At 36.5% G+C, this 14,615-nt stretch overlaps 1 protein-coding gene across 1 annotated transcript in view; it reads left to right on the top strand.

The window, feature by feature from the left end:
• The window catches only part of NPAS3 (neuronal PAS domain protein 3), a 579,942-nt gene that overhangs the window by 72,327 nt on the left and 493,000 nt on the right, over positions 1-14,615 (top strand). Inside the window, exon 6 of the mRNA XM_042813282.1 lies at positions 2,950-3,039. Coding sequence (XP_042669216.1) covers positions 2,950-3,039 — 90 coding nt within the window. The remainder of the gene's footprint in view (positions 1-2,949; positions 3,040-14,615) is intronic.

Here is a 14,615-nt window from a genome sequence, read left to right on the forward strand (position 1 = left end):
ATTTTTTTCTTATTATTAATGTTGCAACTGAGGGGGAATGGAGAAGAGTAAAATGACTCTGTAGATATAATTATTAGCAAACAATTGTATAAGTGCTGGCTCTAAAATATCCGTAGAATCTTGAGTCTTGAAGTGACACCCAGCACTACACAGTGCAAAGGAAGGTAGTGTGTCTCTGACTAGGATCCACAACAGCTACTATCTTGTATATAAAGCCTTATAAATTAAAAAATATATATCCATATTCTAATCACAGAATCATAGGGGTTGGAAGGGACCTCCAGAGATAGAGTCCAACCCCCTGCCAAAGCAGGTTTCTGATCTCTTTCCTGTCTTTGATTTTGGCACGTACAGTTGGCTAGACATAAAGTAGGACAGTGAGTCATAGTCCAAAGGACTGCTTGAATCATAGAATGTTTGAGGTTGAAAGGGACCTTGGGAGATTATCTCATCCAAACCCTCTGGATTTAAGAAGCAGGGTTACCTACAGTAGGCTGCCCAGGACCGTATCAAGATTGCTTTTCTCAGTCTCCATGAGTGAAGATTCCCCAGTCCCTCTGGGCAATCTGTTCCAGTGCTCAGTCACCCTCGCAATGAAGAAGTTGATGCTCACTTGGAACCTAGTGTTTCTCAATTTGTGCCTCTCGTTTCCATAAGGGAGAGGGGGGGGAAGAGCAAGGGCTCCTAGCTTGGCATATCAGATTCTTTTTTAGAACTTATTTCTTTGCATGGATGCTCAAACCCACATCTTTGATGTTCCAAAAAAATGCCACAAGTACTTCAGGGTAAAGGTTTTTTTTTTTATTTAATCATATTTTACTCCTCTTGCTTAACTATTGCAGTAGTATTAATAATCAGTATTACTATTTGTGGTTCATTTGACCAAACAACTGGTGGAAGAAAGAGTACAATCCTAAAGCCCTGTGATGAGGGCACTCATCTGGGAATGATTGTGATTCATATGCAGTCCTTGCAAAAGATAATTCTGACAGACTTCTAATATAACAGGTTCTCACTGCCTCAGTCTTTTTGAATCTATGAATCCTTATTTATTTATTTGTTTTTAGGTAGTATTGTTTTAACAGAAGTCAATATGAACCTTGTTTCAGAACAGTTATTACTATGGAGCCTATGGTATTCTTTCTAGCTGTGGAGGAATGCATGTTTGAACCTCCACTGAGAGGCAAGGGTGAGATTGGCTCTTCCATGTCTTTGCTGAGGCTTTAGATATGCTCTGTATACATACAGGTACCCATTATAGCCTTGGTTGGGGGGAAAAAAAAAAAAAAAAAAAAAAAAAAAGGGCTGGAGAGATAAGCGTTATGGATGGAGCAGGGGTTAGCTACTGTGATTGTGTGCTGAAAACTTTAAGGCTTGAATTCCCTTAGATGTAGGCATTTCTGGGTGACCTGAAGTGGGGTGTTTGAGGTGTTTGCATTTCTTTTTCTCTAGCTTGCACAGCTTTCTACAGATAGTGCTTGTATTGTCAATCCCATTTTGGGATACTCAACTTTCCTCATACACTGTGTATGCACATCTTATTTAAAAGCCTTGACTATCACAGTTATTCTCTGGTGATGACTTTATGGGAGAATTCAACAATACCCTGATCTGGAGAAGGTTTAGGCAGTATCTTCTCCACATTGCTGTCTTCTCCCTTCTGCAAGGGGGGTCCCAGTGAAAGAAAATCAGGCACATGTACCAAAACCAGTGCTGAGGAGTGCTCATGCAGGGCCTGTAACTGATGTTCAGTCAGAACCCAGGGGACCAGGACTGTGGAGATATTAAGAGGTGTACTCTTGCTGTGTTAGTGCAAGTTTATCATGGATGTCCCTCAGTTTCTAGAGCAGATAATTTTCCACTTTATTGCAAAGCTCCTTGCTAGAGTATTATACTTTTTTTTTTTTTTTTTTTCTCCTCATGCCCCCTTAATCAAATCACTGTTAAAACACATGTAATTTTAAAAAACTAGTTCAGAGAAATGTAGACTTGTTAGTTATAAAAGCATATACTGACAAGAATATTTATTTAAAATATATTTTCAGTCTAAAATTCAACATTTGAAAAATATGTGAACTTCACAATTTTATGCCCTAGCTTGCTTAACTGTTATTATATTAAAAGAGACAAGCATATTAATTTGTGAGAGGTAAAAATAAGCATATAAAACATGTTTATATCCCAGAGAAGAGGGGAAGGGGAAAAAAAAAAGGAAATTGGTGTGTACTGTTTTGTGTGCAATTCCCAAGTATATTTTAGAAATAACTTTGAATTTTTATAGCCAAATTATCTTTTCTACTAGGAGGGAGTTGGGGACGGATGAATAATAGAATGACTGACAAATCTTTTAGGGACTGATTTTACAAGATGCTGCGCACCTCCTGATTGCTGCCAATCACTTCCATTTTTTTCAGTTGATCCGAGAACATATGGCATTATTCAGATGGTGCTGAGCACCTTCAGTCACAGTCCTCATAATGCCACAACATCCTCAACATCCTTGTACTCTGCTAATGTGTGAATTGCTGCTGATGTTTTAAATTGGAGGGTTATTTGATCTTTGTCTGGATAAACTCCTAGCTGATATAAATGGACGTGTTGCCTGAGGATGGACTGCAATAGTAAACAATAAATAATCAATTTTATAAGTACCATATTTTACGCAAACTATGTAAAGTATCGGTTTGGTTCATAAAATTCTTTACCACTTTTATTTCGTGGGGGGAAAAAAATACTGTTCTTGTGAAGAACTGAAGTTCAGTTTACTCTCAGTGCAAATTTCTAAAAGTGGAACCTCTGGATGTTATGTGCACAAGGCAGTTGATTTAAAGAGATCAGAAAGATGTTTAAAAATATATATAAATCAATTTCAGCATACTGATTGTGCTGCATTACAGTTACCTGTAGAGAATCTCTAGTCATGTCTATCTGTTTTTGATGCCTCTACAGAATAACTGTCCAGCATCCTCTGCCCAACCAATCAGAATGTAGGAAAATCTACAGATATGACGGAATCTACTGTGAATCTACCTACCAGAAGTATGTTGAAATCTGTGTGAGTCTTGCCTCTAGCTCGTGCATTTAGTGCTCGTGCTCTCCCGCTATTCACAAATTACACGTTGAAACCTTAAACCTCTGCTTACACGTAAACTTTCTAAAGCAGGGACAGAAATATGTTGCTTAATTCTTTGGGATTGTGTTCTAAAAGCTAAAAAGCAAATAAAAGACCCTATGACTTTGCTAAATCTCTTAGGTATGCTTTTGTACAGTGCAATAAACAAAAATGTATACACTAGAAAATCTAGGCAAAATGTATTGCACAGGTGGTTCACATCTTAGGGATTTGAAAGGTGTGTTATGTATAAATTAGCTGTCACTTTTTTTCAGTCGTGTAATGGAATGATGAGCTGTAATTTGCATAATCCTTTAAGAAGTCAAATTATACTGTCATGTAGCAGACTTAACATGCTAGCTAGGATTTCTTAGCTTTGCAGCTAATTAGTATGTACCTTACAGGACAGTTAAATTGAAGTTGAGTCCTCTTGCTTTGCAGTCATTTGCCTTTGTCCATCGCCCTAACAGAGCCTGCTTTTGTGTGCAACTGAAGGTTGTTACCAGTGCTTCTGACAAAAGTGCTGCTGCTGTGGGCAGGCAACTGTAACATGGTTAACTTATGTTACTGCTGCAATCTATCAGTAAAGTTCTATTTTATTGTAGTAAGCATTTAATAATGCATTTTTAAATAGAATTCAAAGGTATATATTTGACAGCTGTATTATAGATGATTTTGTGTTAATATATTGCAAAGGCATTATGAACTTTCTGCAGTCTTGCTGGATTTTCAAACTTCCTTTTTGTCATTTAGCATTTATTTTTCATATTCCAATTTTATTTTCTGTATCAGTATTATTGCTGTCTCGTGTATAAGAGATGTCATTTAAAAAAAAAAAAAATCCTTAGCTTCTAAACATCAGTTGTACTTATGCTGGAACAAAATGTTTCTTGGGCAAGGCTGTCATTATATTTTTCGGTCATATTCTTTCATCCGTTCTTCTTATTCCATAACTTGTTGCTTGTTTTTGGTGATTTTTTCTTTTAAATGTGTTTTTAAGTAATAGCTATCACCATATAAAAAAATAACTGGTAGTTTTGAGTAGATGAAAGGTATCATTTTGGTTTACAGAATTAAGAAGAAAAGGGAAATCTAGATTTATCATTATAATTCTAGCATTACTTTAACTTGGTGATTGAAAATAGAAATCTGGCCATTGGCTTGGCTTTAAAACAACAAAAAAACCCTGTGAGTAGCTACTTTTGATCTGAGGTATTATTTACTATTTGTATTTATTGATATGTATTTCTTCTACTTTTTGTTGTTTTTTCTGTCTCACTCTGCCAGTAATCAGCATACAGGCTGATTTAAGCATTTTAGATCTGGTGTGATTGTAAATGCCAGCATAGAACTTTTGTGGCTTTAATTCTCTTGTAACATCACTAATCATGAAAATATATTCGTTTGTGTAAGTGTTTAAAGCATATTTGTTGTGCACTGTCTCAGTTTTTAGAGTAACTTCAAGATTTTGAAACTTTGTGGAAATAAGAGAAAATTGGCACAGTTTCTTATGAATGCTAAATATGCTGATGCTGATTATCTTAATGTTTGAAATGAAATAGGCTTAACAGTCAGTATAGTCAAAACAGCTATCAGTGCTGACCAAAAATAAGATGGTAGAAGTTCAATTACATGTAGGTACACAGTTGTACAGGCAAATTTGGCCAAGAAAAAAGGCCAAAAATCAGGTGATGAATCAGTGTTATAATTGACATCTGTATTATCATTACCTGAAATTGCTTACATTATGAATTGGTTGAAGTTTTATTTCCAAGTCCACTTGTAGAAAGCAGATTGGTTCTGAAAACTAATACCTGTCTTCCAATAGCAGAGAGTGGGTTTTTTGATTAGTGAAATATTCCCTTGGTGGTACTTCAGTGCTATTTAAGTTCTCTGAAGCATTCTTTCTATCTTCCCCCCAATGGATGTTTTTGGTACTTTACCCCATGGTGATATATTTTCAGTGATACGAGTTTTAAAAACAAGTTGTTAAAAACTTCCCACGAAATTACAAGCATAACAAAATCAAGCTGTATTAATGGCATTTTCTGAGGCTTAAACTTCTGGATGAACTCTTGCTAATAGGTGACTTTACATGAAATAACATGCACATGAACTACGCTGCTGGAGAAGGGACTGCCATTTGGTAGCCATTAGTGATAGCTTCAAACTAGTTGCTTGGGGCACTTAATGGTGGGAAGCACCGCAAGACAGCAGAAGGCTGTGTGGTGTGCAAATCCCACTAGGGTATCTGGCTGTTGGCACAGGCAACAGCTGGGTTCAGTAGTCATTTAGTGCTCCATTGCTGTCCATACCAGGTTTAGAAACTATAGAATCACATACCTGACAGAAGTGTAGTCATATCTGTAGTAACTGGTAGTTTGTATTCCTTCATAAATACTTGAAGGTCCTTTTTCTATTCTGAAGTTTTTCAGAGTTGAGTTAATTTTCACTTTTCACAATTCAGATACTCTTGTTATGACCATTTACTAGACTTGAGCCTGTGCACTTTGCACATGCTGAGAATATTCAATTTCTAGAAGCTTGTTTTGTTTTTAAGTAGCAGGACTTTATTTTATTTTTTTTATTTTCTATGATTGAGGTTCTTCTCCCTGACTTTTTTTCCCCAATTCCATTGAAAATGCCTGTAAACATAATACTTTTCCCCCCTGCTCTGAATTTATGCTGAACTATCTACCAATTAAAGGTATTTTGTTATAGCTACTTAGCAACTGAAATTGAGATATTCTTATCCTTTCCATGATAATCTGGCAGGATTATGCCCTGGCCTTCTAACTCAGAAATATTTTTTCAGAAAACAGTTGGTGAAGTATAGAGTTGGACTTGATGATCTTTATAGGGTTCCTTCCAACTTAAGATATTAAGTCAATATCTTTTAATTCTCTTATTTAAAAAAAAAAAAAAAAAAAAAAAGGAAAAAAAGAGGAGGGAGTTAGCCCAATTATGATATTTTTATCTGTTTTATATATGTTAAATATTTTAATAGAAATCACTCTAACCTGTTTATGATCACATACAATCAAGTCTTATTAATGCCGCTAGATATCCCACCCAGAACACTTTTCCCCCTACTGTCAATCAATTCAGTTGCCATGGGCCTATGCTATTTGAGGTTGCTGGACATGTAAATATGCTTAAGAAAAGATCAAAAGCTTGAAAACAATTACAGTTTGTTTCTGCATTTGCTAGCGATAATGACCGACACAATGTAATTGTTCTAAAAAGACTTTACTGTTGTACCTTTTGAAGCAAATTGTATGTCTTAAGCTATGGAAGTAAAACTAGAGACATGTTGGTTACTGACTTTCAGTTTGACTGACCACCACTTCCTGAATACTTTTTTTCTTCTTTTTCCTCCACCTGTCCCCATCGCTGTAGCCAGGAATTTCAAGAGTTCTTTTGTGGAGTCAAACAAAACAAACAATGAAAAGAAATATTTTCTTCTCAATTCTAGTTCACTATAAGCAAGCTGCCAAGGCTTTTCCCACTTGCCCAGGTTGAAAATTCTTTCTTTTGTTTGCTCAGACACCTATGTTTTGCACTCTTGTTCACCTTTATGGAGTGTCAAATAGTGAACAAAGCCTGTGTAGAAGATCTCCAGAGATGGCATAGCTCCTGCACGTGCTCCAGTTATATTTGTTGCTGAATTACAAGGAATAATGTCTTGTCAAGAAAAGTGGTATTTTTTTCTTGCCTGTCTTGGGAGTCTTGGTTGTGTACAAGCAGTGGATATCTCAGTTATTTCTTCCCCTTGAAGTTATTCCTTTCATAAAGTGGTTCTTCACAGTATCATCTGGATTGTGAAGGGGAAACTCTCAGTTTAATGGCTCTTGTGTGCTATCTCCAAGGGTGGAAGAATAATTTCTTCATTTTTTCCTGCCCATATTAAGCAGACATAAGTTTCATGTCTGTTTTCAGGTGGAGTATAGAGAACAGGAAAGAGTTCTGCGGTAAAGTATTTCTTCTGAAATCAAGAGCATGGAATAAATATGCAAGGAAAACACCTCACTTACTTAAGTCCAGAAATACAGCTATGGCTTTATTAGCTCTTTTTCCCCTCATTTCTCTGCAATGATCATAGAACAGAAGGCCTATTGATTTCAGTGTAAGAAGTGGAGCAGTTTGTCCTGGAAGGTGTAGCTGGTCATATATGCATTACCATACTGAGCCTGTGAATTATCGGAACATCCAGACTTACCAGACTAAAATAAGCTCCCCTTAGACTGTATGATAGCTCAAAAAATAAAAATATTTGTACAACGCGAGAAGGAGGCAGAAAGCTAAACCATTCTTGTCTGTCTCTAAGGTTTAAATTAAGGCTTATTTATCAAATGGACAAACCAAAAACAATTGCTTTGCATATCCAAGAAATCTCATGGCCTTGCTTACACATCACAAGAGGTCACAATGGACCAAATAACTCTCCCAGGGTTTCTTGTGATGAAAGATTAAAGGATTTCTTGGGTTGTCGAGGTGGTCTATAATGGTCATCCTACCCTTAGCGTGGTGAGAGCAGACAAAGTAGAGGAGAGCTAATAGTTCTGAATGGAGAACTACAACTTTACGGGGTTGGGCTTAAAACCCCCTGCTTGCTCCTCTGCAGCTGGTCTTGCTGGTATGGTGATTGGGATGGCACAGAGAAGTTGATCAGGGCTGAGAGATTGCTACCTTTTTACGTCTTTCTATTCCTTAGAGGTAGTGCTGCACATAAATTGACTCAGGCATAAAACTTTTAATTATTCTTGTTTATATGATGTTGGATGGATTGGGCTAGGTTTGAAACAATTCTTTTAGCTGCAGGAAAAAAAAAAAAAAAAAAGGAGCATATAGGAGAACAAGACTATCATTCTATCTAATGCTGTAGGGTATTAGGGTATACGAGTTACTTCCCCCTTCAGCTTGCCATGTATAAGTGTTAATCTAGCAAGGAATTGGTAGGGGACAGTCTTTGAACTCATTCTGAAAAATTTGCTTTTTCATTTCGTCTGCCTTTGTAGAAGTAAGAAGATAATGTTTCCTCACTTCACACCTTAATTTTTCTCCTTGCAATCTGAATTTGATGGCTATATTTGAGGAAGCGTCTACATATTTCCTTGCCATAAATTTGACCTAACACTATATTTGTTTGAAAACTAATAACCCAACTCACTATTTATGGGCATCTGCCAAATAAGCCGCAGGTGACAAGCCTATTAATACAAATCTGGCTCTTGTAGCCTAAGTGTGAGACTCTCCCTAGCAGATCTTTATCCCTGTTACCATTACCTGTTTCTGCACTCAAAGTATATCTCAAAAATATGCATATTTGCATATTATCTGTGCTGAGCTTTCTTGATGTCTTTTGTAGCAAAAAAACAGGATTCTTAAGTTGAATTTAAAACAATGAAAAGTGAGCTAACATCATCTTGCATCTAAGATGTGAGAGTGAGCTTTCTCTGGATAAGAAATGAAATTAGCTGTGCCACTTTAAAGTGATTAATGATCACTGGCTAGCATTAAGTTGAATATCTTATCCTTGGCTGATTGGAGCATTTAAACATTGGAGCACTCAAAAATATAATTTTTCGATAATACAAATGTTATCATACTGTATTTCTATTATGACATAGATGTTGCACTGGTTTAAATTTTACTCTGAGATTAATGGAAGTTTTCATGAATAGATGATATGTATAAGTGTTACCTAAAAATTTTCTTCCATTGAATAATGAAGGGCCACATTATTCAGTTTAACAAAATCCTATTTGGTTCGTAGTTCAATACAAATTTTAAAGATTCATTTAAGCTTTGCAGCATCTGATTTTAATATATATTCTTGGTTAAATCCTGAAGAGAATTTAGTATTGGTCAATTGATCAATTAGGCAATTACCTTTTGCTGTCTTACATGCAGTTCAACTTTTTGGGTTTTCAGGTCCCATGATGACAACCTTTGCATTCCCTATTAATACATGCTTTTTTGATAGTCTATAGAAATTGTTCATGCATTTCATTTTTATTTCAGATATGAAAGTCTTGGTGATTCTTTCTTTTTTTTTTTTCTTTTTTTCTTTTTTTTTTTTTTGAGCCATGCTATCATTTTCAGAAATTGGAAGATCAATTCAAATTATCAGTGACTGAGTTATTGTTTGCATTCAGCAATGCTTGAATTTTCCCATGCTCTTTCAGTACCTCATTGCTTTGCACAAATAAAGAAAATTTAATACCTAGAAATTCCAAAATACTGTGTAGGAAAGCAGTGTGCAAGATAAGTCCATTTCATTTACCAGTGATTTATGCATTCATTCAACAACTGAACAAAAAACAGTAATTTTTTTCCCAAGCATAAGGAGCCAAATATCTGCCTTAAAGCTCATACGAAAGTCATGAGTTGCAGCATGGGAGCGTTTTAAGTATGCTTTTGAAAGGTAGAGTGCCAGCTTTTGATTTGAAAGAGCAATATAAGATATAAAGACAAACCTGCAACCTTTTTTTAGTAGAAGGAAAATGCTGATTATAAGAATTTCAGGTACAGAGAAATGCTACTTTTCTTAGATGAAACATATTTACTGTTAGTTATAATTTCTGTTATGTGTTGCTACTTTATTTTATGTTGAATTTTCACCAAATCTGGCAGTAGTAAGTTTAAGAATCCTTTAATACTCGTGACATTCCTCTGTTCTCCCTGGAGAGTATCAAATTGACCTTTTATCCCTGTCTTTGACAGAGGTTTCCACTCTTGTTCTTAGTGAGGCAGTTTCTCTAGAATGTGAACACCTCTTGTAGCTGTTTGCAGTCTTTCTGGTTTGAGTAGTTGTATCATGTATTAGATGTTCCTCTGGTAAAGCTCAAGGATCACAGATACAAACCAGTGCTGTTTTGTTGCCTGCTGTTTGAAACAAAGATTCTCAGTCTCTTGCATGAGTGGTGATTTATACAAGCCTTTCCTGTTGCTGTTTCTTTCTGTGTATGTCAAAGGATTGCTTCTACAGCACTAGCTAAGACTTTACACTGTAGGCTAATATTAATTCTGTTACTCATTATCATCCACATGCCCCTTTCTATGTTATTATTTTGCCTTTATCTGGAATCAGTGTTCCTAGTTTCTAGACAGACAGCTTTGTGCTCTACTGTGTTAAAATGCATCTTATTCAGGTGAGCCCAGGCTGCCACGCAATTTGTAGAACTGTCAGCTCCTTGGTAGTGACTATTTTATTATCTTTTGTGTCATCTGCAAATTTTACTGGGAAGGATTTTGTTTTCTTTCACATCTCTGATTTATTCTGCACAGGGTACTCTGCAGGGAATAAAGGGCCTAAGGAGCTCTTTCCCTGCATGGAGAACTTGGGGTAGGTCTAATTCATATTTCAGAGCTGCTGGTCATAACGGCTGGGAGCAGATTAGGGCTGCTGGTACTGATGAGCTGCAACCAAACAGGGGCTGTGAGTCATGAGCACTTGCATTACATTCAGGACTATGAGGTGACAGCAGCCTTTCTTTAAAGTAATATAAGGTTTCTTTTGCATAGTTGAATGCTGTTGAAATACAGAAAAAAAAAAATTCCTTTGGAAATCTGCATGTCTGTAGTGACAACTAATAGTAAAACCTAGTTTTGTTTCCAAAAACAGATTATTTGCAAATGGTTAGCAAATTAAGTGAATGTGTGTCCAAAAAGAAGAGTAAAGAAGTGGCTTCTCAAAAACTGGTAACAATTAATGTTAGAGTTCTTCTTAAACAAATTACTTTTAATTCATTTCCAAGCAATGCTTTTATTTAGAACTAGATCTGCTTCTTAGACAACCAGAAAATTAAACAATGAAATCGTCAAGCATAATGATTTATTGTAAGATAGTCTCAGAGTGTACTGGAAATGAATCTTTTGGTTAATGTTTTATCACTCATTCTTCTCCTGTTCCTTCCCCCACCTCCCAAAAAAGGTTTCATGGAGCAAACTTCAAAATTGTGCTCTCACTTCTTAACAACAGTAACAAAATGAAGCTGGCGATTTAGTAGATATCTGTATCCCTTGCTTCTCTTTAATATTTCAGTTGTTTAGTCACTTATTTATTCTCCCACCCAGCCATAGGAATACACAATACAAAAGTGATGCAACTCATATTTCACATTCAAATGCAGCAATATAACTAAGTTTTGGACTTATCTACAGGAAAAACTGTTGACTTATTGCCAAAATTCCTTTTCTTTAAATTGACTATGGATAGTGCTATTTTACTTGTGCTAATTTGTTTTTACTATAAGAGAAATAATGTTCCAGTTAAAATGCAAATATTTAGCAAAGTGTTTATTGCTTCAAACTGGTTTACCAAAAACAAGGCTTGTATTAAATTCTGTAAAACTTTTGTCTGTTTTTGCTCCAGTTCTGGAGCCCCAAACGCAAGAAGGATACGGTGTTGTAGCAGGTCCAGAAGAGTACCATTAAGATTATCAGAGGGCTGAAGCACCTTCTCTAGGAGGACAGATCTGGGTCTCTTTGGCCTGAAGAAGGGAAAGCTCTGAGCAGACCTCTGTGATCTTCCAGTACCTGAGGGGGCCTACAGGAAAGCTTGGGAGGGACTTTTTATGAGAGCATGTAGTTACAGGACAAGGGGAAATAGTTTTAATCTGGAAGAGGGTAGACTTAGGCTAGATATCAGGAAGAAATTCTCTTCTGTGAGGATGGTGAGACAATGGAAAAGGTTGCCCAGCGAGGTTGTGAATGCCTTCTCCCTGTAAGCATTCAAGGCCAGGATGGATGGGGCTTTGAGCAACTGGTCTAGAGGGAGGTGTGCCTGCCTATAGCAGAGGGGCTGGAATTGGATGATCTTAGAGATCCCTTCCAACCCAAACCATTCTTAGATTCATTCTCTATATGTTACATGTTTTACCTTGAAATTCCATGTTCGGATGCACTGACATATGTATACACAAATACATGCACCATTTTGAAAACAAAGAAAATACAGTGATGTTAAGGCATAAGATAATGAAAGTGGAAAGCGTATTTCTGTATAAAGCAAGTGCAACAAAAAGGTAAAAATTTCTAATTGTCATCATCTTCACGCATAAAGCCAGTCTTGTACTGTCAATCACCCCTCCCCACCCCAATAAATCAACCACCTAATAAACCACAACAAAAAAACCATATTGCAATACTGTATAATCAGATAATATAACTGAGATTTGCCCTTTATTTATGGAAAATGTGAAATAAATTTCTCACTTATACCAAGCAAAAAATCTGATGAACAAGAAGGGGGGACACAGACACACAGTCTGTCTCACTTCTAAGCTTTCTGTTTATTGAGTGTTAAGATACTCACAAAAGAAGGTACCTTTTCCTGTTGTAATTGCATTGGACATTCTCTTACAGTTTCATAACTGTAGTTGGGTCTGTGCCATATTTGAGACTGTAGATTGTGACGCAGAGTAGTCTGAGATGCTGTATCATGTACCAATTTAATCAGCCTGCACTAGTTAGAGCATGTGTGGTAAACTGGGAATAATTTGTGTGTAAAGTCTTTCCAGCTGCATTTATATGAAAGGTGAAATTCCCTTACCTCTACACAGAAGTAGTTAAATGGACTGCAGGGAACTGAGCAGCAGTTGAACGAATTAATTTCATGTACCTGTCCATAGCTGGCTGTGACACTACAGTGTGGCTCCTCCACAGCTGACTCTCAGCCAGGGCCTTTGCATGTCTTTCTGGAGTTCCTGGGCTGCTGAATTTTTCAGTACTGATCAATTGCCTCCTTGCCTAGAAGTGTTGTGTGTAGCTTTTCACCCCTTGCTAAATTGGAATTACTACTCTATTTGCCTAGGTGTAACTCCAAAGGCCTCACTTAATGTTGGGTGGACTTTGCTGCCTGTTAAGGCCTCTAAGATGGACACAATTGCAGCAGTAGGAGAAGGAGCACTAGCACTGTCCCCTCATACATGTGCTCTTGGAAGGTACTGCATATGCTGCTTCATCTAGAGGTAGAGACTAAGGGAGAGGAGCTGTGGTGCAGTTGGTCACCTGTGTAAGGTGTTACTATTACTGACTAATGAATACCAAAGGTTCTTCAGCTTTTTTTATTTATATATAAATAATCAGTAGCAATAATGTTAAGAAGCAAGCATTTTCGTAAAAGGGATTTGACTCTAAAACCTCAAAAATACTAATTTGCATTTACTGAAATACAAACGATTAAAGGAAAACATGATGTAATTGATGTAAGGCAGTATATCCTGCAGTCTAAAGGGAAATTCCCATTATATTTTCTAAATAATAGTGAGAATCTTGGGAAAAAATAATTTAAAAACTAAGATATATATTTACTATACTTTTTAACTATACTATATATATATATACTTTTTAACTATACTATATATATATAGTATATACTATACTATACTTTTTAACTAAGAATGCATGATACTCATAACTCAATAGAAATCTCATGAGTGCCACCGACTGACCCCAGTTTCTGGCTATCAAGTTTCGTAACTGTCCGTTGCTATAGACCATACCTTTCTTTCAGATTTTCTTTGCCCCGACATTGCTGCCATGCTCTACACTTTGAGTCAGATGTTTTACTAAAAAGTTTTCATATTTTCCTAAGTTTGCAAGTCTAATTGAGCATGTTTTTTTATTCACTGGGGGTAGAAAATAAAGAAAAATATTTTGAGGAGAATACTGAATATCTTCGTTCAGAAATTGTATTAAAAATAATAGTCCAAGCTTATAATATATTTTTGTATCCCATTTGGACAAAGCTGTATCAGTAGAAACCTATATAGCATATGCTGTTGTCTTGCACAACTGTTATTTAACTGATATTGCTTTTTTGCTAATAAGTGATGATTTTCTCATAGATGTAAAATCAAGCCTTTGCTGATGTAGTCCTTTACATGCTTTGTCTCAACAGTATGCTATGATTACTGTACTGGTAATGTGTTCCTAACATAGACCTCATCTGGTTTTAGTAATTCATAGAAACAGCTTAGTTTGGAAGGGACAACAAGAGTTCCAAACCCCCTGCCACAGACAGGGTTGCCAACTGCTAGATCAAGTTCTAGATCAGAATGTCCAGGGCCCCATCCAACTTGGCCTTAAACACCTTCAGAGAAGGGACATCCACAACTTCTCTGGGCAACCTGCTGCAGCACCTCATCACCCTCTCAGTGAAAAAATCCCCCAACACCTAATCTAAATATTTTCTCCTTTAATTTACAACTGTTTCACCCTTGTCCTATCACTGTGTAAAGGTTGATTTTCCTCATGTTTATAAACTCCCTTTCATTACTGGAGGGCTGTGATGAGGTCTTCCAGCAGTCTTCTCTTTTCCAGGCTGAACAAGCCTGGTTCTTTCAGCCTTATCTTCATATTTCAGCTCTCCAGCCCATTCAGTCATTTTGGCTTCAAATCTCAACAAAGTAAGATTTGTTGTGTAGAATTTGAAGGGACATTCATTGTTCCACAACTTCATCATGAATAATCATTTGGATAGAGAAGCTTGAGCTGA

The sequence above is a fragment of the Centrocercus urophasianus genome, unplaced genomic scaffold, assembly GCF_019232065.1.
Source record: "Centrocercus urophasianus isolate 14NV4802_14NV808 unplaced genomic scaffold, USGS_Curo_1.0 seq_14, whole genome shotgun sequence".
Classification (NCBI taxonomy): Eukaryota; Metazoa; Chordata; class Aves; order Galliformes; family Phasianidae; genus Centrocercus; species Centrocercus urophasianus.